The following is a 23,423-nucleotide window of genomic DNA, read 5'->3' on the forward strand; positions in this document are numbered from 1 at the left end:
AATTCCTTCCAGAAAAAAAAAATAGTTAACAAAAAAGCACTCTTTCAGGCCAAACAGACACACATTCACTACAAAATTGAACTCAATAGTCAAAGTAAATCTGTTTCCACAGATCTTAAGAAGAAAATTTCAATTATTCTTGCTGAAAATAGAGTAAATTAATTAGCCTAATACATTACAACACAAATAGTATTTTCCCCATTTTATTTAAATGTTTTCTTTTCTCCATTTTACCGAAGATTTATCATTTTGATAAAAGGGTCGACGGTAATACTAATGCTTTTTCTATAAAACTCAAAATAACATTCCGATATACACTAAAATTATAGGATAATTAAACCTTTTGCAAAATATACACAAAAATTAATAGAAGTAACTCAAAATTAACTAAATTTCTGTTCATTATTAGAAATTATAAAAACAGCATGTCAAAAAGAAAAGAAGAAGCTAAAAAATAGAGATAATTGCAGGTTAACTAATGGAAGACGTATATATATATATAAAAAAAGAGTACACTTAATATATAGTAGGGTATATGATATTAGTCTCATCTCTCACAAAGGGCTCAGCTCTTATCTCTTCTTTTCTCATGGCCTCACCACAAGCAACCAAATTGTCTCTTATAATCGGATCTCAAAGGTTGGCTTGTTGGGAGCACTGAACATGGTTTCTTCTTTCTTTCACCCTTAAAAAACCCCCCAAATTAGCCCTAAAATAAACCTCCCTTTTACAGTTTAATTCCTCAAACCTATCTCTCTCTCTCACACACCATTAAAACCCCTTCACAAGCAAAAAAAAAAAGCTTTGAGCTTTAAATGAGTTTAAGGTCCTCTCGATCTCTACTACGGTTCCTGCAAAAAAATAAAAAGAAACCCGGGTTATTTCCTCGTGTACTTCTTCTTCTTATCTCATCTCTGTAAGTCTCTGAATCTCACTGTCTTTAATTTTCCAATTTCTTTCCTTATTAGTAACTTCATTAATATGTTCTTTTTCAGGCATAAATTTAACAAACTTCACTGAGATCACTGGTAATAATAAAAAAAAACTTTTCTTTTTGATCTCTTTAATTTGAATCCTTGTGGGTTTTTTAATTTTTAATTTTAAAACTCCAAGAAAAAAAAATGGATATGAGAAGCCATGAAATGATAGAGAGAAGAAGAGATGACAATGGCAACAATGGTGGTGTTATTAGTAACATCATTACTACTAATGATGATAATTGCAATGGTAACAACAACAACAACAACACTCGTGTCTCTTGCAACTCTCAAACCCTAGATCACCACCAGTCCAAGTCTCCCTCTTCGTTTTCCATCTCCGCCGCTGTTAAATCATCCACCGTACGGTACCGTGAGTGTCTGAAGAACCATGCGGCTACCGTCGGCGGTAGTGTACACGACGGATGCGGCGAGTTCATGCCAAGCGGTGAAGAAGGAACTATCGAAGCTCTCAGATGTGCTGCTTGTGATTGTCACCGTAATTTCCACCGGAAGGAGATCGACGGTGTCGGAAGCTCAGATTTAATCCCTCACCACCGTCATCACCACCACCACCATAACCAGTACGGCGGAGGAGGAGGAGGAGGGAGAAGACCTCCGCCGCAGAATATGATGCTTAACCCACTCATGCTTCCCCCGCCGCCGAATTATCAGCCGATTCATCACCACAAGTATGGAATGAGTCCTCCCGGAGGTGGGGGAATGGTGACGCCGATGAGCGTAGCTTACGGAGGAGGAGGAGGAGGAGGAGGAGCTGAGTCGTCGAGTGAGGATCTGAATCTGTATGGACAATCTAGCGGAGAGGGAGCAGGTGCGGCGGCGGGGCAGATGGCGTTTTCGATGTCGTCGTCGAAGAAACGGTTCAGGACAAAGTTCACGACGGAGCAGAAGGAGAGGATGATGGAGTTTGCGGAGAAGCTAGGGTGGAGGATGAACAAGCAAGACGAAGAAGAGCTTAAAAGATTCTGCGGTGAGATCGGAGTTAAGAGACAAGTCTTCAAAGTTTGGATGCATAACAACAAGAACAATGCCAAGACACCACCAACTCCTTCTACTCTCTAATCAATCACTCAGATCATGATTGGTTCATCTTAATTTGAGTGATTATGTAAGAGATTTACTTTAATATCTCTTTGTTGTTGTGTTTTTTTAATGTTTTTTCTAGGTTTTTGTAGTTTGTACGATCTTTGGATCAATCAATGGATCTTTTGTTTGCTTAGTTAATTAATGTTTTTTAATTTGGATTTTGCTTTTAGTCTCTTTTTGTGTGTGTGTTTTTTTCTTTCTTTTTCAAATTTTGTTTGGCTTTTACGAAGAACGACGTACTTGTAATCGGCTTCTGTTACTTACTAGTATTAGTTTATGCTTCTGTCTTTTTTTACATTTAAGCTTAACACAACCAAAATTGTGTTGTACTAATTAAACTTAGATAGCCAAATACAAACATTACAATTAACATTTTAAAACAAGTCTTAAATAAGCATTCCGACCTGAACGTCAAATGCAAACTTTCTAAATGTATAATGTTTCTACTTGTATATAATCATCATTTAATGCTAACAAAATGAAACAGATATACAACAAAGGTAATTAAGCTAAACCACAACTATATCAAGTAGATAAGCTTATCTATGCCAATATTAAAAAAATTGCTATATTGTAACAAAGCAAGATTTAAAAATGTATATTATAAATTAAATATATGATAAATTATACGCATACGCAAGCGTTATGATCAAAGACTCAAAGTTGAACTTTTTTGAATGTTTGATGTGAAATATGTCCAAAATTGTAACCATATGATTTGAGTCTACTGTAGATCTGTCACCTTCCAAATTTGTACCAAAAAGAAAAACATGTGAAAAGAAAATTGAAAAAAAAAAAACAGAAAAAAGAGAGAAGATTCTCATTGTTATAAAATTCACAGATGAGGCCAAAATCATAGAACTCACGACCTATGTATCTTCTTCTTTTCTTTTTTCTGTGTCGTCACGACCTATGTATCTAAGATGTAATAATTGGTTATAAATGATATTTTTTCGAGTTTCTTTTGCGACAATTTTGTGTGGGAAACTGTTGATAAATATTAATTTCATGAAATCTAATTCTCATCGAATTTATGTTTCTTCCTTTGAGAAAAAGATAGTGGGCCAAAAGAGTTTATACTTAAAAGCTTCACCCCATATGTTTGTAATGTACAATAACCAAAAAGTATAAGATCCTTCTTCTTCCGTATGACACTCTAACGACATCGTTTCCTGTTTAGTCGGCCACCATGTGTGATTATATGTTGGGCTGGTTCAACGTTTTTAAGGCCTTACTATAATAATAATCATCAGCCCAGTAGGCCATTGGTATTGTTGGAGTGATTTATTTAAGCTCATGTATTTCTTGTTTGTGTCACCAAAAAACAAAAAAAAAACAAATTATATCTTAAGGTACTTTTTTCATTGATATTTCAATACTAAATTTTAGCGATTATAGAAGAAAATTATTTTCATTTATGATTTTAATTTAAGCTCATATTATTAGAAACCTCTATTTTACCTTTTTTTAATGAAAATTTATGGTTTTTATACTAGATATATATAGCAGCCACATATTCTTTTGGAGGATACAGCAAAGTAATTAGATAAACTAAATTAAACAGTCATCCTTTTATCAATAATCAGTCAAGTCGAAGAGGGGATATGCACTGTCTATATATTTTTTTTTTTTGGACATTTTAAGTTAATAGATTAATTCTGAAAAATTATACTAGTAATGAGATACAGTAGTATATTGATTGATTAAGCCAAATTCACAGCTACTTATTGGATTTCTTCTTTCGGCACGCTTTTTGTATAAATCACTCTTCCCCATTTCCTAAATTAGGCAAAACAATATTCTTGTCGGCTCTAAAAAGGTTTATTATATTCTCTAGTTGGATTATATCACCATTTGTAGTTACATAATAATAAGCCAAGTTTTGATTTCTTCAATTAAAATAGAACACAAATTAAGACAATAATTTCTTCAATTAAAATAGAACACAAATTAAGACAATACTATGATCTGTTCTGAACAGAAAATGAGAGAGAGAGAGAGAGAAATACGAAAGGGAATGATCAATACAAACATAACTAATCAGAAGACAAAAGAATCACATATCCATCTGAATCTTTAGAAGGTCTTCTTCACAAGTTGATGCATAAACTTCGACCTTCACACGCTGGTGTGATAAACTTAGATCTTCAAATTCTTCATCATCCTGTACAAGAATTAATACAGCATAAATAAAGGCATAATTAATTAATTAATAATTCAAGCATGTTGATTAGATTCCAATCACATAGAGATATTTAATTAACAACTTGAAGATATCGTTAAGTTTAGCTATTATAACAACTTGTTATATAAATAACACTATGTCAACCACCGACCATGGACAGAAGTAGAATTAAGCAATTTATCCATTTATGTACATATGTATCTTATCAGGATATGATGTTGTGTGCTTCAAAAATAATTAAGACAATGTGCATGTGATAATGATGTAAAAGAAAGGATTAGATTTCATGTGAACATTTCCCTCTAGTGTGTTAAATGGTTTGTTTCATGCTTGGTTAATTTAAATAGAAAATTAATTTACATTTATATTTAATGAAAAACATCGTATATAAGTTGCCTTAAGAAATTCAAAGTTATTTTATAAAATATAAGCACAAAAGGTACGTTTTCCATTTATTATGATTACCTAAAAAATGTTAAAAAAGTGAAGTAAAAAAACCAGATGTAAACACAACAGAAAAGAAAACACAAAAGACGTTTAGAAAAAAAAAAAAAACACAAAGAACAATAGGATCCATAATCAAAAGTTCATAATTAAAATATATTTTGCACGAACTAGTCATATATACATAGAGCACATTCAAACCAAATATATAGAAGAAGTTTTCGAGAGAAATTCTCAAAATCAAAATTGTGAGAATCTCATATTAATATTTCGTTATATACCTCGAGTTTAAGTCGTTGGTGCCTCTGGATTTAGAGTCGAAGGTCTTGTTCTTGTATTTGGGCAAAGGGACACGACCAGTCTCGATGTTGATGAGATCCTCAACGAGAATGTCATAGTGACGCTTAACTTCCTCTACAGATTTCCCTTCGACAGCTTTTGCAACATTGTGCCAACGGTCCGGTGTGTCCTTGTCGTAAATTGCCAAGGCCCTCTCGAACATCTTGTTTTGATCGAACGTCCATGATGAAGAGATTGAACTTTTAGAGTTTGACGCCATTTCTTTTTACAACTTGAGATGGAAAGGAAAAAAATATAAAAGAGAGAGTGAGTGATGAGAGTTGATGTAAAATGAATAGCAAGGAAGGGTTCCTTATAAGGAGGAGAAAAAGAGAGTTCCTAGATTCTGCAAGTTGGGAGATATATTTTTTTAAATTATATTTTATATTCGTTTATCATTAATTAAGCAAGTATAAAAAACGTTTTGTGCATAATAACAGCCATTTACATGATTTACAAAAAGCCAGTCGTAACGCCAAAACAATAATTTCTCATATGTATTTTTCTGAAAGTTAAGTATATCTTGTTGACCAAAAAAAAAAGAAAGTACATCTTATTAAAAGTTCCCACATAGAAAGTGTGATAACATGAAACCGTAGTTTTCAGAAAAATACACATGAAAAATTATTATTTTGGCGTTACGACTAATTTTCAGAAAAATACACATGAAAATTTATTATTTTGGCGTTACGACTGACTTTTTGTAAATCATGTAAATGGCTGTTATTATGCACAAAACAGCTAATTGAGTTAGGAATACCATTGCCAATTGAGTTAGTATTAAAAAATATAAATTTTAAATATCTGTTTTCACATTTCTGAATTTGTTTTTCATATTTTTTGTTTTTTTTTGTTCATGAATGGCATTTTAGATATATTAGTGCACAACACTTACAGATTAGTAATACTTAGGAGCTATTATAGGACAATGCAAGTCTAAGCAAAAAGTTGGAATCGATTGATCATATCGAGAACAGGCCGGTTTACAACGTAGGGTTAAAGTTAATTGGTAAGTTGAAGAACTTGGCCTAATGTATTTATATGACAGAAGATTACAACAATAATGCCACTAGCTACTTGGTTTGCACGTACGTATAGTTCACAGTTTCGATATTTTAATGGAAGCCACTTTGTTTGGTATAGTTAAATATTATCGGAATGAAAAGTGCATATATGAAAAGGTTTTGATATTGAATCATAAGAAAATGGTAAGGTATGCCAAGGATTGTATTCTGTAAAAGTTTAATTGTATGTCCAAAAAATAATCATAACTAATAAGGATAAACCATTATTTGGTTTGTGGCTAATTTTGTGGGAGAAAAAGTGAACTAGTTAGTATAAATTGCTTACATTTAGCCTTAGAGATATCAAAATACATATTTTAAAATCCAAAGCATATAAAAAAGATGTTTGAATGATAGTCCAAGTTATATTCCCAGCATTAAGTGATAATGAAACGAATGCAAAAAAATGCTTGAGACTGGAACAAAAACTGGATTCGATATGTCATCTTCATTATCTCCTTAACCAAAGTTGGTGGATATTTGTGAAAGAAAATCATTTTCGTTTATCATTTCAAAATGATAGATAAAACATATTCTCCGGGACCTTGAATCTAATGACTTTTATGTGTGATGTAATGGAAGAGACCCATTTGTAATGACAAGCATTTTTATAAGAACCACCAAAAATTTGATGCAAAGAGAGAATAAGGACATAACTGAGGTTAGAAAAATTACAAAGAATAAGAACATAAGGGATATTATCGTTTCCTTTTGTGATAAAATTCATATATCCAAATCTAATCTATTTTCTGTTGTAAATACTTTATGTCTAACGAAAACAACGAAAAAACTTGTGTAATTTCATTGGTATAGTTCATTTAGTTGATTAGAGTTGAAGGTCTTTAGAAAATTGAAAGGATAGTATTGGTTATTTGTAGATTCGAGTCACCGTAAAGAACAATTATACGTGTATACATAATCGTTATAAAATGTTATGAAAACGAAATGCAAAAGTTCTTGATATATCAGAATTACACTTGGGTTAGGAGATACATTAGGCGTCTAAATAGAACGCATAAGATGAAATGATGATTAATTGGATAAACATAATAGAGAAATAATGTTGTTTTACTCGTTCTTATTTACAAAGGAAAATAAAACATAAATTCGATTCGACTATGAGTTTGTTGTACACACACTCCTACGAAAGCTCCTATCTCTATGTTCAATGACTTAAACTGCTGCTTCAAGAAGACTATTTTTGTTTTGTTTTTTTTAAACAACTTATTTCACATTTCAAGTTTTCCCTGTGCTCTTTGCTTCTTCATAAAGCTCTCTGTTGAGGTGCAAAAGCATCAATTGAACACAGAGATTCTAAAGATAACTTCACTGGAGAAACCGATCACTTTTCTTTACCTACCTGAAAAGTTATCTTTTCTTCTTTAGAGACACAAAAACTACTCATACACATACATACAAATAAAGAGAGAGAGATGAATGATTCAAATACTTACTCTTTACCATTTACCCGATCAATATTTGCCTTTTTGACATCTCTCTACAATCATCATGCCTCCTTTCCGTTTTCACATTCCATTCTTCTCCTCCAACTCTCCTTCTCGTCTCTCTTCAGGGGCTTCTTCTCCATCACCACCACCTACTCCTCCTCCTTCTTCACGCCCTCCTTTTCGTCCTGCAGGCATTGCTCCGCCGTCAAAGTCGTCAGAAACAAAGCTCAAGGCGTCACCGTCACTTTCTAGGGTTAGAAGCAACGTTGCAGCCATAGCAGCGTCTTTATCTGCGGCTCAGTATCCTTCTCGTGGTGCAGCCACACCAACCCGTCTTGCGAAACAGACTAACCAACAACCTGGTTCGCCGTCAAAGAAACTAGAATCTCAGAAGAAGGATGAGGAAAAGGTAACGATGAAAGAGAAGCCATCGAGAGAGACTGGAAAAGTAGCTAGCGAGAGTATAAATCCGGTGACAGTGAAACCTCCTATTGCTCGTCCAGAAGAGCATTTAGAACGAAAAGAAACAGATTCATCTGAGGAACAGAGGAAGAAGACAGAAGCAGGGAAACAAGTGATGCAAGAAAAGAAGAAAGATCTTCCTGAGGGCAGTGGAGAGAAGCCAACAGCAGATCAGGGACAACAGAAGAGAAAAGAACTCGAGAAACTTGCGTTGCAAGAAAGTAAGAAAGATCTTCCTGATGAGGGCAGTGGAGAGAAGTCAGAAGCAGATAAAGGACAACAGAAGAGAAAAGAAAAGGCGAAACTTGCGTTAGAAGAAACGAAGAAAACTCTTCAAGCTGCAGGTAGAGAAGATGTAACGCAAAGCAAAACCACACGACATATTGCAGCAGCATCAGAACCCACGAGAGGACCTAGCGATCTAACTGAGAGAGATACAAAAACGCAAAACAAAACAGAGTTTCACACCGATGACAACCATCAGAAAACCAAAGGCGCATCAACGAGTAATCTTGGGAATCCGAGAGTTCCAAATGGACAGGGATCATCTTCAATGAGCAGAAAGATCAAAGAAGATATCAAAGATGGAATCAGTAAGCTTACTTGGGGAAAAAGCAACGGCGATGAGAAATCCGTTAACGTCTATACTCTCACTGGCGAAAACAGAGGAGCCACAATGGGAATAGGTTCTGAGAAAGACAAGAAAGACGGTGAGGTTCATATCCGCCGTGGCTACAGAAGTAACCCAGACGAGAGCCCTAACACTACAGCCACGGAAACCGAAGGAGGAAGGAAACCCTTCAAAGGCAAAAACCCTAAAGACTACGAAAACGAAGAAGAAGAAGAAGAAACAAGGGTTAGGGCATACGTAAACGGCAACACACAAGGGATCAACAATTCGATTATAGTCGAGAGTTCAGTGAGTGAGAATGATCCAGGAGTCCATATGAGTTTAAAATTCGAAAAAACTAAGAAAGAAATAATAAACCCCCCTGAGAGCGTGGCGGAGAAGAAACCAGAGACGGTAAAGGCAACGGAGAAGTTGAGGCATGAGCCGAGAGTTAGAAGAAGGTGCTTGAGAGGGTTACTCGCGGAGTCAAGTCAGTCGGAACCGGAGAACCCTTTGAAGCCCCGGAGACATGGTTGCCGGTTTACCTGTAAAGACAAAGATATAGAGAACACTTAATTAAAAAAAAGTTATATGAAAATTATTGTGTAAACGCTCTTATTAACTGGTTTAAAAAAAAAAAAAAAAAAAAAAAATTGGAGTATGAATACGACGAATGTTGTTGTTTGTTTAGTGATCAATCGCATCGTTTAATGTTTTAATATTTGTATCGGTTTCCTCTGAATACAATGTAATTAACTCATTACCGGAAAAGTATTTTGTGATCAACAACTGCTTTGACGGCTATCTCAGACTCACTTCTCCTCCTAGAGATAAAGTCACCATCTATGGCAATGGTGACATTAAAGGTAACTAGCTCTAATGAGGCGAAGAGCTAATCAAAACCTGTAATTGAAAGATTAGAGAGAATTTTCTGAACAAAGAAGAAGACATTTGCTGCAGACACCATGAGAACCATCGATGTCCTGAGAAACAGTTTAATAAGACTCTACATCAATCCTCCAAAGAACATTTTTTCACAGAACCATATTGTCGCATTGTGGGAGAGCAGGATTGGTACAACTTTGGACAAGACTTACGTTTCAGAGGAACAACTTCTCAAGAAAATCCCAGGTGAGAGAGCTAATTTAGCACTCTTACATTACTTGTCTGGACAATCAAGATCATGTGTTGTTGGCTAGTACTTGAGAATGTTGCAGAGACTCCACATCCACTTGATATACTATTGGCTTTGAATTATGCCATCTTTGCGAAGGGAGATCAAACCTATTTTTACAATAAAGCCTTCCTATGGAGCGGAAGATTCTCAGCTTTATCCTGATATCAAGTACACGAGCGTCGATGAGTAGATCTCACCCAGTTTTGGCCTCTGCACCTTGTAGCAAGCATTTACTGTAATCGAGAGATTGAACATAGCTCTGTAATCCCAAATCAAATACGAGATATACACTATCAAAAAGACTATGGTTGTCTATTGCATCATTATTGATAGGAGATAACCAACTCTAAAGAAAAACAATAACACGCATAATCGTGCATTTTCATTATTCGGTGAAGAATACAGGTTCTAAGCAACAATAACTTGAGAAGCATGGATCCACATCAACCGTTCACCTTAGATTCCCAACCCGCAACCACAAACTCTTTATTAGCCTTGGTTTTCTCGAATGACTCTCTAGCAAACAAAGCCTTGGCGTAATTACGAACATAAGTCAAGCTCTCAGGGACAGACCAGTTCTTGTAATGACCAAGAACAATCTCAAGATGGTAAAGCTTAGGTGCTAAACTCAGATCCAACGCAGTAACTTTCTCTCCAGTTACAAAAGGACCCGAATGTGTCTTCAAATGATTTTCCAAGGCTTCTAACTCATCAACCAAGGCCTTGTCGGATCCATCATTGGCATCTTTGCTCAACAAGAAAGTCACAAAAGCACCAAAGAGTTTGGATCCCACAGAGGCAAATTCAGGAGGAGTCTTGAGAGAAGGCTCTGGATATTTCTCCTCAAGAATCCCAACGATAACATCTGAATCAGCTACCCATTTGCCGTCAAGCTTCATAACCGGAACTTTACCTTCTGGGCTAATGTCTAAGAACCTATAACACACACACACACACAAAAGTCTTAAGATTTATCAAAAGCCCACAAATTTCCAGAGGATACAGAATCTTATAAGTGACCCCATAAAAAATCATAACTTTGATCCAATCTATACTGATTTCGAAAATTGCAGAGAACATACCACTGGGGTTTGTCGGAGACGTTAATCAGATGGATCTTGTAGGGAACCTTCTTCTCCTCAAGGGTCAGTAGAACACGTTGGCTAAACGGACCTGAAGAAACAAATTAAAAAATCGAGACTTCATCGAATAAGTCACAAAGATCAAAGCTTTGTGAAATCCAAAAACCCTAATTTGTGAAATCAAAGTTTGACCATCGATCAACGGATAGAGAGAGAGAACTGAGAACATACAGTCTCCGAGAACATCAGGAGCACCGACGGCAACCTTCACGCAGATATCGAGAGCCATCGAATCGAATCTTTTTTATTTTCCAGAAAACTATTCGCAAACGAGTCGGAGAAATATAATCAAAATAAAGAAAGTATCTTTCAAAATTTATGGAAAACTAATCTTTTGGTTTTGATATATTTATGTGTATAAAACTATAAATGTTCATGGGAATTTTGTGACGTCACTGATGAAGTTGCTGTGACGTTCAGTGTTGTTTCCAATATTTTTCGAACCTCTTCTCCAATTGGTTCTGCACTTTTATTTTTATTTTTCATATAAATGATGTTGGAATGTATTAGTCAGTGAATTTGATCCAATATTGTGTCCAGATTCCATATGTAAAATTGGTTTACTACAAACCCACTCTGATTTGTTTCTCTTTTTGGTTTTAAAGCTTTAGTTTTGCTTAATCCGGTTCTGTACATTACCACTAGATAATTTTCGACCAAATTAATCATAATGAGATTTATAATGACCTCACTAACTGAATCATTTTTTGTTCTTTAAACCCTTCTTTGAGCTAAATATCATATTGGGGGGGGGGGGGTGGGGGCTAAGGGCTGGTGTTAGTTGAATGGTTATAAAACGGTATGGTTTATGGTATTATTTTGGTTCATCAAGGGAATTACAGTAGTTACTAATACGATTTTAATTAGAGTTTTTGATGTGGAGACACTAACAAGAAATAAATCTTAGAATTGAAGTAAGGTTCGGTAAGGCTATTATCGTAAATCAATCAACCACTGGTCTGGTCCATAAATTGGCTGCCAAAGCCATTTCCTTCACTCACATTTCCACCAAATCATTCTATTACCACTCAAAACGCACGCACTCCTATCATCATCACCTTTTGAAATTAAAACATGGCGACGGAGAAAAGCAAGATTCTGGTGATCGGAGGAACTGGTTACATCGGGAAATTCATAGTAGAAGCGAGTGCCAAAGCCGGCCACACCACATTCGCTCTAGTTAGAGAAGCAACTCTCTCCGATCCCGTCAAGGGCAAAACCGTTCAGAGTTTCAAAGATATCGGTGTCACAATACTACAGGTTATTCTTCAAATCTAATTTTCTTTTATTATTACTACGTTTTATAACCATAACTTAATTATAATTTGACTTGGTGGTCAGGGAGATTTGAATAATCATGAGAGTTTAGTGAAGGCCATTAAACAAGCCGATGTGGTGATATCAACCGTTGGGAGCATGCAAATCTTGGATCAAACCAAGATCATTTCCGCCATTAAAGAAGCCGGTAACGTCAAGGTTTGTTGTTTATATATACAATAAATATAATTTCTAATTAGTCTATTGGTTTGTGTTTGTGTTTGTGTTAGTGTTGTCGCTCTATCACCACCTGAATTTAAACCCTCAGAAAAGAGTAGTTATTGAGAAATTCATTTGTACATATATATATAGTCTCATATTGGATTTGTGTTATGTGCAGAGATTCTTGCCGTCTGAGTTTGGGGTGGATGTGGACAGGACCAGCGCGGTTGAGCCCGCAAAATCAGCTTTTGCAGGGAAAATACAGATCAGGAGAGCCGTTGAAGCTGAAGGAATACCATACACTTATGCTGTGGCTGGTTGCTTTGCCGGTTACTTCCTACCTACATTGGTTCAGTTCGAGCCTGGTCTCACTTCTCCTCCTAGAGACAAAGTCACCATTTTAGGCGACGGAAATGCCAAAGGTCTTTTTTTTCAGAATCTAAATTTTAATGCGCTTTATATATATAGTAAACTGTATACATGCATCTAGCTAATATTGTCTCGACTACTTGGCAGCTGTGATCAACAAGGAGGAAGATATCGCTGCTTACACGATCAAGGCAGTGGATGATCAGAAGACTCTGAACAAAATCCTTTACGTTAAGCCTCCTAACAATATCTTATCGATGAACGAAATGGTCACGTTGTGGGAGAAAAAGATTGGCAAGTCTCTTGAGAAGACTCACATCCCAGATGAGCAAATCCTTAAAAGCATCCAAGGTTTCGAAACCAAGAGATGTTTTTAGATTCTTTAATATATCACTGCCTTTTTTCATTAGCTGAACCAAAACTTTTTTTTTTTTTTTTTTGGCAGAGTCTCCGGTTCCCTTCAATATTATGTTGTCGATAAACCACGCAGTGTTCGTGAAAGGAGACCAGACCAATTTCACCATAGAGCCTTCGTTTGGTGTGGAAGCCTCTGAGCTTTACCCTGATGTCAAGTACACAAGTATTGATGAGTATCTCAGTTATTTTGTTTGAGGAAGTTCATAAAAGATTAAACACTTATAATTACCACCACGATGCTAGTTTCATGTTTGTATCAATAAAAATGATTCTTGTGATGATGTGTGTGACTCGTCACACAGTGCTTTACCTCTATGTGTGTGTGTGACTCTTCACATAGTGACTCGTCACAAAGGATACATACTTGTTTATTGTGTAATTCATACCTATTATCAACACGTGTAAACCACTAAGAATATATTCTCTACTTCAAATCAGTTTTTTATATCCAAAATCAAATATTTTTACTAAAAAGTTCAATGGCGTGAGCTATAAATATTATCAAAGGTGGTTGCGATAAACAATAAATAAAGAAATAAATATCTTAGGGTATCATCGGAAATTAATGAACCTAGTCCATAAATTGCTCTCACATCTCAAATCAATCTAGCACTCAATCAGTACACACAGTCATTATCGTAAAGGTCTCACAAACACTAAAACATGGCGTCAAAGATTCTGGTGATCGGAGGGACTGGTCACATCGGACAACTCATTGTAGAAGCAAGCGTGAAAGCCCGGCACTCCACGTTGGCTCTTGTTAGAGAAGCAACTCTCTCCGATCCCGTCAAGGGCAAAATCGTCCAGAAATTTAAAGATCTCGGCGTCAAAATACTTCACGTACGTACGCTTTAATCCTTTAATATCTTTCATAAAGATTCCAATAACCATAATCCATAATTTAGTTATTATGTATACCAAACTTGGGATCAGGGGGAGTTGAACGATCACGAGAGCTTAGTGAAGGCCGTTAAACAGGCCGATGTGGTTATATCAACCGTTGGGAGCATGCAAATCTTGGATCAAACCAAGATTGTTTCAGCCATTAAAGAAGCCGGTAACGTCAAGGTCAGATCTTGATTCAACCAACCCGTTACATATATTACTGTAGAATTGGTAGTCGAACTAACTTGATTATATTGAATGTCTCCAACTTGGGTATTTATACAAAATACAAAGAGGTTTTAAGATAAACACAAACAACTAAAACCTAGGCTTATAAGCTTTATCACAATAAATTCTAAGCCTTATCATAATATAGGGAGAGATATCCTCAATACTTCCCCTCATGTTGGAGTGTGTAAGTCATGAACACCTAACTTGGACAAGATATAGTGAAACTGATCCTGTCTCAAAGTCTTAGTGAAAATATCCGCAAGTTGCTCATCAATCTGCACATGTTGCAAAGTAATAACACCGTCACGATAAAAGTCCTGCACAACATGACAATCATTTTCAATGTGCTTAGTACGCTCATGGAAAACAGGATTAGTAGCAATGTGAATCACAACTTTACTATCGCAAAATAGACGAGCAGGTGTAGACAGTTCGACACCCAATACTTTTAACAATTTGCACAACCATTTTATTTCCTTTAAAGCAACAACCATAGACCTGTACTCGGCCTCAGCAGACGAATGGGACACAGTGTCCTGTTTCTTAGTCTTCCAAGAGATAGGAGAAGTACCCAAGAACACCACATAAGCACTGAGAGATCGGCGTGTTAACGGAAAAGAAGACCAATCTGAATCACAATAAACAGTCAGTGTCAGATCTTTATCAGGCTTGAGAAGAATACCCTGGGCATGAACACCTTTGAGGAACCGAACAACACGCAAAGCAGCTTCCGAGTGAGCTGTGCGTGGAGTTTTCATGAACTGAGCCAAGACATGCACCGAGTAACACAACTTAGGACGCGTATGAAGAAGGTACAATAAACGACCAACAAGACGACGGTATGGCTTAGGATCAAGAAGAAGAGGACCATCATCCTTAGCAAGACCATGATTATGTTCAAGCGGTGTAAAAGCAAAACGAGAACCATCCAAAGCATTGTCAGCAACGATATCCAGTGCATATTTTCGTTGAGAAAGAAAAATGCCCTCCAGAGATCGACTAACTTCAATGCCTAAAAAATATTTGAGTTTACCCAAATCTTTCATGGAGAAGCAACGACTCAAATAGTCCATAAACTGCCGAAGCATGCGGCTATGATTTCCACAAATCACAAGATCATCAACATACACTAGGACATGAAATTCAGTACCATCACGAGAATAGGAAAACAAAGAGTAATCATCATACGATTGAACGAAACCGAAACGAAGCAAAGAATCGGAAAGCTTTTTAAACCAACAACGCAGAGCCTACTTTAAACCATAAAGAGACTTCCGAAGACGACAGACTTTACCAGGATGAATGTGACGAAAACCTGGAGGAAGCTTCATATAAACTTCTTCATCAAGGTCACCATGAAGGAAGGCGTTATTAACATCCATCTGATGCACCTCCCATTGATTAGCAGCTACCAAACGCAAAAGAGTCCAAACTGTGGTCATACGAACAACCGGAGCAAATGTTTCATGATAATCTTCACCTTCAACTTGATTATTACTAAGAGCCACCAAGCGAGCCTTATAACGTTCTATCGAGCCATCCGCATTATACTTAATTTTGTAAACCCATTGACAACCAATAGCAACCTTGGTGGGAGGCAAATCAACAACATCCCAAGTTCGATGAATTTCAAGAGCATCCACCTCCTTCGTCATAGCATTAGTCCAAATTTTGAACCGAGCAGTGAACCGAAGGGAGGAAGACTGAGAGGAAGCAGTGACAAGAGCGTGAGCGTGAACGAGTGTACTAACAACATTGTAGAGAACATATTCCTGCAAACGAACTGACAGAGTGGGTTGTCGTGAGCTTTTACGATGCAACGATGGCGAAGGGAGCAACGAGGAAGCAACTAAATCCGGAGCTGGAACAGGAGTGGGAACAACAACAGGACCAGAATCAACACCATTTGTCGGATTAGTCACAGAAGCCAGAACAGAGGAGTCAACAGCAGGAGAAACGGAGGAGTTGTCACTCGAAGAACCAAGACACCCCCTGTCGAGGATAGATGAGGGTACATAATCACTCCCCCTTTCCACAATAGACTAAACAACAGAAGATGTAGGAGATCCAACCAGTCATGATCAAGAGGAACAGTCGGAGAAGTGACCGGAGTTGGAGCTTGTGCAGCAGAGAAAGGAAAAGAGTCCTCACAGAAGACAACATCACGAGAGACAACAAACTCATTACGCTCCATATCATAAACTTTCCATCCCTTTTTACTGAAGGGATAACCAAGGAAGAAGCACAGACGACTTCGTTCACCAAACTCATATTTGTCACGAGTTACACGATGAGTATAACAAGCACAACCAAAAACACGAAGCTGAGAGTAGTCCGGCTTACAATTATAAAGAATTTCATACGGAGTGCGTCCTTTATGAATGGAAGACGGAGTTCGATTGATCAAATACGCAGCTGTCAAAACTGCCTCACCCCAAAACTTGATTGGCAAAGTAGCCTGAAAAAGCAATGCTTTAGAGACATTAAGTATATTCATGTGTTTACGTTCGACCCTCCCATTTGTTGTGGAGTGCCAACGCAAGAAGTCTGATGTACAATTCTAGTCTCACGAAAATAAGAAGCCAAACACATGAACTCTGTACCGTTATCACTGCGGACAGTCTTGACCGCTTTGTCGATTTGCTTCTTAGCATACATAATGAAATTGGCAAGAACACGTCTCACTTCAGATTTCTCAAGTAACAAGTAAGTCCAAACTGCTCTAGAGTAGTCATCAACAATTGTAAGAAAATAAATTGCACTACAAGAAGAGGGAACATGATATGGACCCCAAACATCACAATGAATTAAAGAGAAACACTTTTGAGTTTTATTAATACTTTCTGGAAAAACTTCTCGAGTTTGTTTGGCACGAAAACAAACATCACACGAGTCAAAACCAACAGCGGAAGAAGACTGAGAAAACAAATGGAGAGAAGAAAGCACTGAAAAACTTGGATGTCCTAAGCGACGATGCCACAAAGCTTTATCAAGAGAAACATTTGCTGAATGTATCTTCGTTGGGACCACATCCGTAAGATAGTACACACCGTCACGCTCTTCACCGCTTCCAATCAGAGTCCTCGAAAAACGGTCCTGAAGAAAACAAATTGTATCAGTGAATGTAGCGAGACACTTGGTTTGTTTTAAAATCTGAGAGACAGAGATCAAGGTGCAGTTTAAGGAAGGAACAAAGAGGACATTCGTCAACGAGACTTTTCCGTAAGAAACAAAACACCCACACTTGTAGCAAACGTGTTGCTACCATTGGCAAAACTAACACGACGGAACAGACACAACATTGGTTAGAAAAGAGAGTCTCCCAGTCATATGGTGAGATGCTCTTATGTCCAAAATAATATCACCAAGTTCAAGCTTACCAGACAATTTGTCGGAACTACCGCTGCCTGATTTTTCTTGAATCATCTGAGTTAAAACCTTCAACTGATCAGATGTAAAAGGAGGAAAAACATAAGAGTTGGAACTAGTCGCATGAGCAGTCACAGATTGCCCACGTCCTCTTCCTCCTCCATTAACCATGGAACCACGACCTCCTCTACCTCGACCAGAAGAACCACGACCACCACTATTACCTTGTGAATTACGATCCATCCACCAATCTGGAAATCCAACAAGTTGCCAACAATCCTTCTGTTCATGTCCGGTGCGGCCACAATGAGTGCAAGAACGTGGCTTCCCAAGAATAGAAACATGTTGATCAAACTGTAGTGAAGAAGAGTCACCACGAGACGACTGCTCATGATTGTCACCGCGAGCCAAAAACCCGACAGCCTCGTGATTTTGTTGTTGAACAAGAGCAGAGGACATTCTCTGTTCTTCACAAATCACTTTTGAGTAAGCCACAACAAGACTAGGGAGAGGATCCATGCCAATGAGTGTGGTGCAGAGACCACCAAACCTTGAATCATCCAAACCCATCACAAACTGATGAAGTTTTTCTTCATCCCTCTGTCACAATCGCGGATAATGTAACCCCACAAGGACAAACAGGACTCACGCGATAATTTTTCAGCTCGTCCCAAAGATTGCACAATCTTCCATAATACTCCATAACAGACTGACCTTCTTGCTTACACGAAGCAAGTTTGGCCTTGATTTGGTGAACATGCACCTTGTTACCAACAGAGAAACGATGTTGCAAATCTTCCCACAAATCTTGTGCGCCAGAAACAAAGGTCACAGTTGCTTTCAATATGGGTTTAATTGACGATCATATCCAACCAATGATCATTGAATTCACCGTTTTCTAGTTTTCAAGATCGGGGCTATCACTAGAAGGCCTGGGAATAGCACCGCTGATGAACCCAATCTTCCGTTTGGCTTGAAGAGCATTCAACATCTCTTCAGACCATTGAATGTAATTATCTTCGGTTAACAGAACCGAAGTAATCATAGCACCGAGATTGTCTGAACTTGACAACGTGTATGGAGTGACAACGGTCTTTGAGTCAGTTTGAGAAACAACGGCACCGGTGGAACCAAGCGGAACAGAAGATTCATCATCACCCATGATTTCTTGCGTGAAACAAAAACAAAGAGAATTTGAAAAAGAACCAAAGAATCGAAACAATCGAAGAACAAGAGAGTTTTTTTTTTTAGACTGATTTAGACTCTGATACCATATAGAATTGGTAGTCCAACTAACTTGATTATATTGAATGTCCCCAACTTGGGTATTTATACAAAATACAAAGAGTTTTTAAGATAAACACAAACAACTAAAACCTAGGCTTATAAGCCTTATCACAATAAACTCTAAGCCTTATCAAGTTATCATAATCTAGGGAGAGATATCCTCAATAATTATGATTAGAATCCGATCTGCATATATATAAGATCGAATTTGTACATCTTTTGGGATGGATATGTAAATATAAATAGAATTCAGTTAGTCTAGTGATTTGTGTGAGTGTTGTTGGTCCGTCACCACCAAATTCAATTAGTCTAGTGATTCAATATAGTCTCATATTGGATATGACGTAATTTGCAGAGATTCTTGCCGTCTGAGTTTGGGATGGACGTGGACAGGTCTAATGCGGTTGAGCCAGCGAAGTCGCCTTTTGCAAGGAAACTACAGACCAGGAGAGCCGTTGAAGCGGAAGGAATACCATACACTTACATTGTCACCAATTACCTTTCCGGTTACTACTTGCCCACATTGGTTCAGTTCGAGTTTAGTCTCACTTCTCCTCCTAGAGACAAAGTCAAAATATTTGGTGATGGAAATGCCAAAGGTTAGTTTCATATATATCCGAAATATTAATGTGCTTTTTTATACAGTTGAATGTAACACGGTCGAATATTTTCGCATGCAGCTGTGTTCAACAAGGAGGAAGATATTGCTGCTTATACGATCAAAACCGTGGATGATCCGAGGACTCTGAATAAAACCCTCTACATTAATCCACCTAACAACACTTTATCCATGAATGAATTAGTCACCTTGTGGGAGAAAAAGATCGGCAAGTCTCTTGAGAAGACTTACTTGTCAGAGGAACAAATCTTTAAAAGCATCCAAGGTTTAGAAAATCAAATCTTGAGGTTCTTTTAGATTCTTTAGTACTGGCTTTTTCATTAGCTGAATAAATAAGTTATATTTCTGTTTTGCAGAGTCTCCGGACCCCTTCAATGTTCTTATGTCTATAAACCACGCTGTGTTTGTGAAGGGAGATCAGACCAATTTCACTATAGAGCCTTCGTTCGGTTTTGAAGCTTCTGAGCTTTACCCTGATGTCAAGTACACAAGTGTTGATGAGTATCTCAGTTATTTTGTTTGAGGTACTTCATAACTTACCACCATGACGCTAGTTTTATGTTTGTATCAATAAAAATGATTCTTGTGATGTGTTGTCACAGTGCTTTACCACAATAATATTATTTCACAAATTCAAATATCTTTGTATGCATTTAATTGGTTTGATATGTACACCTATATAATAATGAATACCGTTTGTGCTAGAATTTATGTAATTTGTATTTTACGAACAAAACATGAGAGTCGAAAACTGTTCACCACATCACATGGGATGTTGAGTGAGGAGGTATTGTCGTAATCAACCCACTAAATACCGTCCATAAATAATTGCCCTGTCGACGCCAAGTCCTTCACTCAAATCCCACAGCATCATTATTCAAATAGTACACATTCGTTAGTCATTTCCACTTTGAAACATGACGACGGAGAAAAGCAAGATTCTGGTGATCGGAGGGACTGGTTACATGGGAGAATTCGTCGTTGAAGCTAGCGCTAAAGCCGGTAACCCAACGTTCGCTCTTGTCCGAGAAGCATCTCTCTCCGATCACGTTAAGGGCAAAACCGTCCAACGCTTCAAAGATCTCGGTGTCACAATACTACACGTATGCATGAACTATCATTTTCTGTATACAAATTCATGAAGTTCATAACCATAACCTTAGTTATGTATGTATGTAACTTGACTTGGTCAGGGAGATTTGAATGATCATGAAAGCTTGGTGAAGGCCATCAAACAGGTCGATGTGGTGATATCAGCCGTAGGGAGCAAGCAAATCTTGGATCAAACCAAGATCATTTCCGCAATCAAAGAAGCCGCGGTAACGTTAAGGTCAGAATTTGATTCATCAGCAAAGCTCGTTACAAATCAATAATTGCAGATAGTCTCATACTAGATATGTAGTCGTTGTTTTCCAGAGATTCTTGCCGGCTGAGTTTGGGGTAGACGTGGAGAGGACCAGTGCCGTCGAGTCGGCAAAGACCTTTTTTGCAAGGAAGGTACAGATTAGGAAAGCCATAGAAGCTGAAAGAATACCATACACTTACATTGTTAGCAATTGCTCTGCTGGTTTTTACTTGCGCACATTAGTCCAGTTCGAGTCTAGTCTCATTTCTCATACCAGAGACAAGGTTATCATCTTTGGCGAAGACAGTGTTCCTCCTAGAGACAAAGTCACCATTTTAGGGGATGGAATTGCCAAAGGTGGAGAATTATATAATGTAATAGAAAAGTAGAATTTAAAAAATTAAAGATTTTTATATAATTTAGATTGTTTTTGCAGTTGTGATCAACAAAGAGGAAGATACTGCTGCTTACAGAATCAGGACAGTGGATGATCCAAGGACTCTGAACAAAACCCTCTACATTAAACCTCCTAAGAACACTTTATCAATGAATGATATGGTAACCTTGTGGGAGAAAAAGATCGGCAAGTCCCTCGAGAAGATTCACATCTCAGAAGAACAAATTCTTAAAAGCATCCAAGGTTAGAAATTCTAATCCGAGCATGATGATCACAAGGGGAGGTTTATTTTATAGATTCTTTATCACCGGTTTTTTCATTGCTATATAAAAAGATATCTTCTTTTTTGCGTTATCTCCAGTTCCCATCGATGTTTTTAAGGCGATAAACCACTCCATATTTGTGAAGGGAGATCAGACCAGTTTCACTATAGAGCCTTCATACGGTGTGGAAGCCTCTGAGCTTTACCCTGATATCAAGTACATCACTGTCGATGAGTATCTCAGTGAATTAGTCTGAGATTATTATTAAAACACCATATTCAGCTCAATGATGACGCTAGTTTCATAATTGTAACAATAAATAACAATTCTCCTAATGGTGAATGATGTGTGTGTGCGCGAGCGAGCATGTATACGAGTGTGTTTGTATTACTACAATGTCAATTTCGGGTTGCTCTGAATCGGTGAAGATGGTGTTTACACCAGAAAAAAGTGGTCAGCTTTTGTGACCTATATAGATAAAGTAGCTAGAGAAGAGTGAGGAAGTCATTTTCTTTATCTTTAGTTCTTCGTACTTCGGTGTTCCTCCAGTTTGGCTTTCTGAACTTTTTAATTGATATATATATATATATATATATATATATAAATTGTTTATAAGAAAAATAAAGATTATTTACGGTATTTCTTACCGACAGTGGCCCGCTTCAAAGATGGTGCTGCAAACGGACTAGAAAGTTTTGTAAAGTATGAGTTCAAATTGAAATAGTTAGAACTTAGAGCAATGCCATATTGTTGGGGTGTCTTTGATTTGTTTAGTAATATAATCAAAAAAAAAAAATTTTAAATCGTAATTTTTGGGAGACACAGCTTTCTGCGGCGATCATTTTGGATCCATAGAGACCCGATACGTGTCATTTTTGTATTGGTTAAGTTTTGTTTTTTGTTTTTAAATCTTTTCTTCGTTTTCTTCTCACTCTTTTTCGACAAAATCAAAACAACAAAATACAAAATCAAAACTTCGTTTTGATCGGTTTCCAGAAACAATAGCTCTTGCCTCGTCGTCTTCTTCTTCCTGCGACTGTATTCATCGAGATCGGTTGATGAATACAGTCGAGAAAGAGATCTCGCCTCGTCGTCTTCTTCTTCGATTCGATCCAAGTCTTCGATCACAACTTCCAAATTAGAAAAGGTATTCGCAATTGCTTATTCTTGATCTCATTGATTCCTTTTTTTTATGGTTCTTTAGCCGAATATGTTTCAATTTTAGGGTTTTGTTCTGTATCTATCTCTCTTGTTTCTTCCTTGTTCGTTTGTGTTTGGGATTCTCGATTGGGTTGTTTGATATTTCATAAATATTCTTGTTTCGTTTAAACTTGGTTACAATTCGGAGATGTGGTACAATAAAGATTGGTTTCTTATGATTGTTAAATTGTTTTCTGAGAGTAGAATTGGATTGTATCTTTCTGATTATTGTGTCAGGAGGCATTAGATGCTGCACAAAAGAGATGGACTACAAGCGATTTCGACGTTGGGAAGCCTCTTGGTAGAGGAAAGTTTGGCCATGTTTATAAAGCAAGAGAGAAGCAGGTTAGTGTGTGTCTCTTTTTACAATCAATGTTATTGTTTTTGAGTTATTCACAGAAAGATTTGTCGGAGATGTTGTTGATTTGATGTCTTTCTTCTTATATGCATATTTGAAACAGAGCAATCACATTGTGGCTTTAAAGGTTCTTTTTAAGACGCAGCTTCAACAGTCACAAGTTGAGCATCAGCTTCGTAGGGAAGTTGAGATTCAGTCTCATCTTCTGAATTGAGTTGAGTTAACCCGCTTCTCTCTTGCTTTTCTAAC

At 37.2% G+C, this 23,423-nt stretch overlaps 7 protein-coding genes across 7 annotated transcripts; 5 read left to right on the forward strand and 2 right to left on the reverse strand.

The window, feature by feature from the left end:
* The first annotated feature begins 518 nt into the window (after positions 1–518).
* On the forward strand, positions 519–2,217 carry LOC104702260 (zinc-finger homeodomain protein 5). The gene is made up of 3 exons (XM_010418091.3): positions 519–916; positions 996–1,028; positions 1,114–2,217. Exon 3 carries the CDS (start codon positions 1,122–1,124, stop codon positions 2,058–2,060), a length of 939 nt encoding a protein of 312 aa, XP_010416393.2. The 5' UTR covers positions 519–916; positions 996–1,028; positions 1,114–1,121; the 3' UTR covers positions 2,061–2,217.
* A 1,779-nt stretch (positions 2,218–3,996) lies between these two features.
* Positions 3,997–5,410, reverse strand: LOC104702261 (protein RADIALIS-like 6). Its single transcript, XM_010418092.3, has 2 exons — positions 4,995–5,410; positions 3,997–4,248 (listed from the first exon to the last, which is right to left on the reverse strand). Exons 1-2 carry the CDS (start codon positions 5,270–5,272, stop codon positions 4,224–4,226), a joined length of 303 nt encoding a protein of 100 aa, XP_010416394.2. The 5' UTR covers positions 5,273–5,410; the 3' UTR covers positions 3,997–4,223.
* A 2,144-nt stretch (positions 5,411–7,554) lies between these two features.
* LOC104704896 (uncharacterized) lies at positions 7,555–9,359 on the forward strand. Its single transcript, XM_087457044.1, has one exon. It carries the CDS (start codon positions 7,626–7,628, stop codon positions 9,210–9,212), a length of 1,587 nt encoding a protein of 528 aa, XP_087313170.1. The 5' UTR covers positions 7,555–7,625; the 3' UTR covers positions 9,213–9,359.
* A 745-nt stretch (positions 9,360–10,104) lies between these two features.
* On the reverse strand, positions 10,105–11,417 carry LOC104702262 (glutathione S-transferase DHAR2). The gene is made up of 3 exons (XM_010418095.3): positions 11,127–11,417; positions 10,896–10,986; positions 10,105–10,749 (listed from the first exon to the last, which is right to left on the reverse strand). Exons 1-3 carry the CDS (start codon positions 11,182–11,184, stop codon positions 10,257–10,259), a joined length of 642 nt encoding a protein of 213 aa, XP_010416397.1. The 5' UTR covers positions 11,185–11,417; the 3' UTR covers positions 10,105–10,256.
* Positions 11,418–11,671: 254 nt separating this feature from the next.
* Positions 11,672–13,674, forward strand: LOC104702263 (isoflavone reductase homolog P3). Its single transcript, XM_010418096.2, has 5 exons — positions 11,672–12,215; positions 12,297–12,431; positions 12,613–12,856; positions 12,951–13,154; positions 13,249–13,674. The coding sequence occupies exons 1-5, from the start codon at positions 12,030–12,032 to the stop codon at positions 13,413–13,415; spliced, it is 936 nt and encodes a 311-aa protein (XP_010416398.1). The 5' UTR covers positions 11,672–12,029; the 3' UTR covers positions 13,416–13,674.
* Positions 13,675–13,742: 68 nt separating this feature from the next.
* On the forward strand, positions 13,743–20,315 carry LOC104702264 (isoflavone reductase homolog P3-like). Its single transcript, XM_010418097.3, has 5 exons — positions 13,743–14,060; positions 14,154–14,288; positions 19,348–19,591; positions 19,673–19,876; positions 19,968–20,315. The coding sequence occupies exons 1-5, from the start codon at positions 13,884–13,886 to the stop codon at positions 20,132–20,134; spliced, it is 927 nt and encodes a 308-aa protein (XP_010416399.1). The 5' UTR covers positions 13,743–13,883; the 3' UTR covers positions 20,135–20,315.
* Positions 20,316–20,464: 149 nt separating this feature from the next.
* On the forward strand, positions 20,465–22,163 carry LOC104702266 (isoflavone reductase homolog P3-like). Its single transcript, XM_010418098.3, has 5 exons — positions 20,465–20,714; positions 20,805–20,930; positions 21,028–21,313; positions 21,393–21,596; positions 21,715–22,163. Exons 1-5 carry the CDS (start codon positions 20,529–20,531, stop codon positions 21,870–21,872), a joined length of 960 nt encoding a protein of 319 aa, XP_010416400.1. The 5' UTR covers positions 20,465–20,528; the 3' UTR covers positions 21,873–22,163.
* Positions 22,164–23,423: the final 1,260 nt, after the last annotated feature.

The sequence above is a fragment of the Camelina sativa genome, chromosome 7, assembly GCF_030686135.1.
Source record: "Camelina sativa cultivar CO46 ecotype springtype chromosome 7, ASM3068613v1".
In the NCBI taxonomy this organism is placed as follows: domain Eukaryota; kingdom Viridiplantae; phylum Streptophyta; class Magnoliopsida; order Brassicales; family Brassicaceae; genus Camelina; species Camelina sativa.

Coding starts and splice junctions, on each gene's coding strand:
- LOC104702260 (XM_010418091.3), top strand. CDS start 1,122: ATGGATATGAGAAGCCATGAAATGATAGAGAGAAGAAGAGATGACAAT.
- LOC104702261 (XM_010418092.3), bottom strand. CDS start 5,272: ATGGCGTCAAACTCTAAAAGTTCAATCTCTTCATCATGGACGTTCGAT. Junction 4,249..4,994: donor ACCAACGACTTAAACTCGAG/GTATATAACGAA, acceptor ATTCTTGTACAG/GATGATGAAGAATTTGAAGA.
- LOC104704896 (XM_087457044.1), top strand. CDS start 7,626: ATGCCTCCTTTCCGTTTTCACATTCCATTCTTCTCCTCCAACTCTCCT.
- LOC104702262 (XM_010418095.3), bottom strand. CDS start 11,184: ATGGCTCTCGATATCTGCGTGAAGGTTGCCGTCGGTGCTCCTGATGTT. Junction 10,987..11,126: donor TCCTGATGTTCTCGGAGACT/GTATGTTCTCAG, acceptor TTGTTTCTTCAG/GTCCGTTTAGCCAACGTGTT. Junction 10,750..10,895: donor GTCTCCGACAAACCCCAGTG/GTATGTTCTCTG, acceptor TGTGTGTTATAG/GTTCTTAGACATTAGCCCAG.
- LOC104702263 (XM_010418096.2), top strand. CDS start 12,030: ATGGCGACGGAGAAAAGCAAGATTCTGGTGATCGGAGGAACTGGTTAC. Junction 12,216..12,296: donor TCGGTGTCACAATACTACAG/GTTATTCTTCAA, acceptor CTTGGTGGTCAG/GGAGATTTGAATAATCATGA. Junction 12,857..12,950: donor AGGCGACGGAAATGCCAAAG/GTCTTTTTTTTC, acceptor ACTACTTGGCAG/CTGTGATCAACAAGGAGGAA.
- LOC104702264 (XM_010418097.3), top strand. CDS start 13,884: ATGGCGTCAAAGATTCTGGTGATCGGAGGGACTGGTCACATCGGACAA. Junction 14,061..14,153: donor TCGGCGTCAAAATACTTCAC/GTACGTACGCTT, acceptor ACTTGGGATCAG/GGGGAGTTGAACGATCACGA. Junction 19,592..19,672: donor TGGTGATGGAAATGCCAAAG/GTTAGTTTCATA, acceptor TTTCGCATGCAG/CTGTGTTCAACAAGGAGGAA.
- LOC104702266 (XM_010418098.3), top strand. CDS start 20,529: ATGACGACGGAGAAAAGCAAGATTCTGGTGATCGGAGGGACTGGTTAC. Junction 20,715..20,804: donor TCGGTGTCACAATACTACAC/GTATGCATGAAC, acceptor TGACTTGGTCAG/GGAGATTTGAATGATCATGA. Junction 20,931..21,027: donor CCGCAATCAAAGAAGCCGCG/GTAACGTTAAGG, acceptor GTTGTTTTCCAG/AGATTCTTGCCGGCTGAGTT.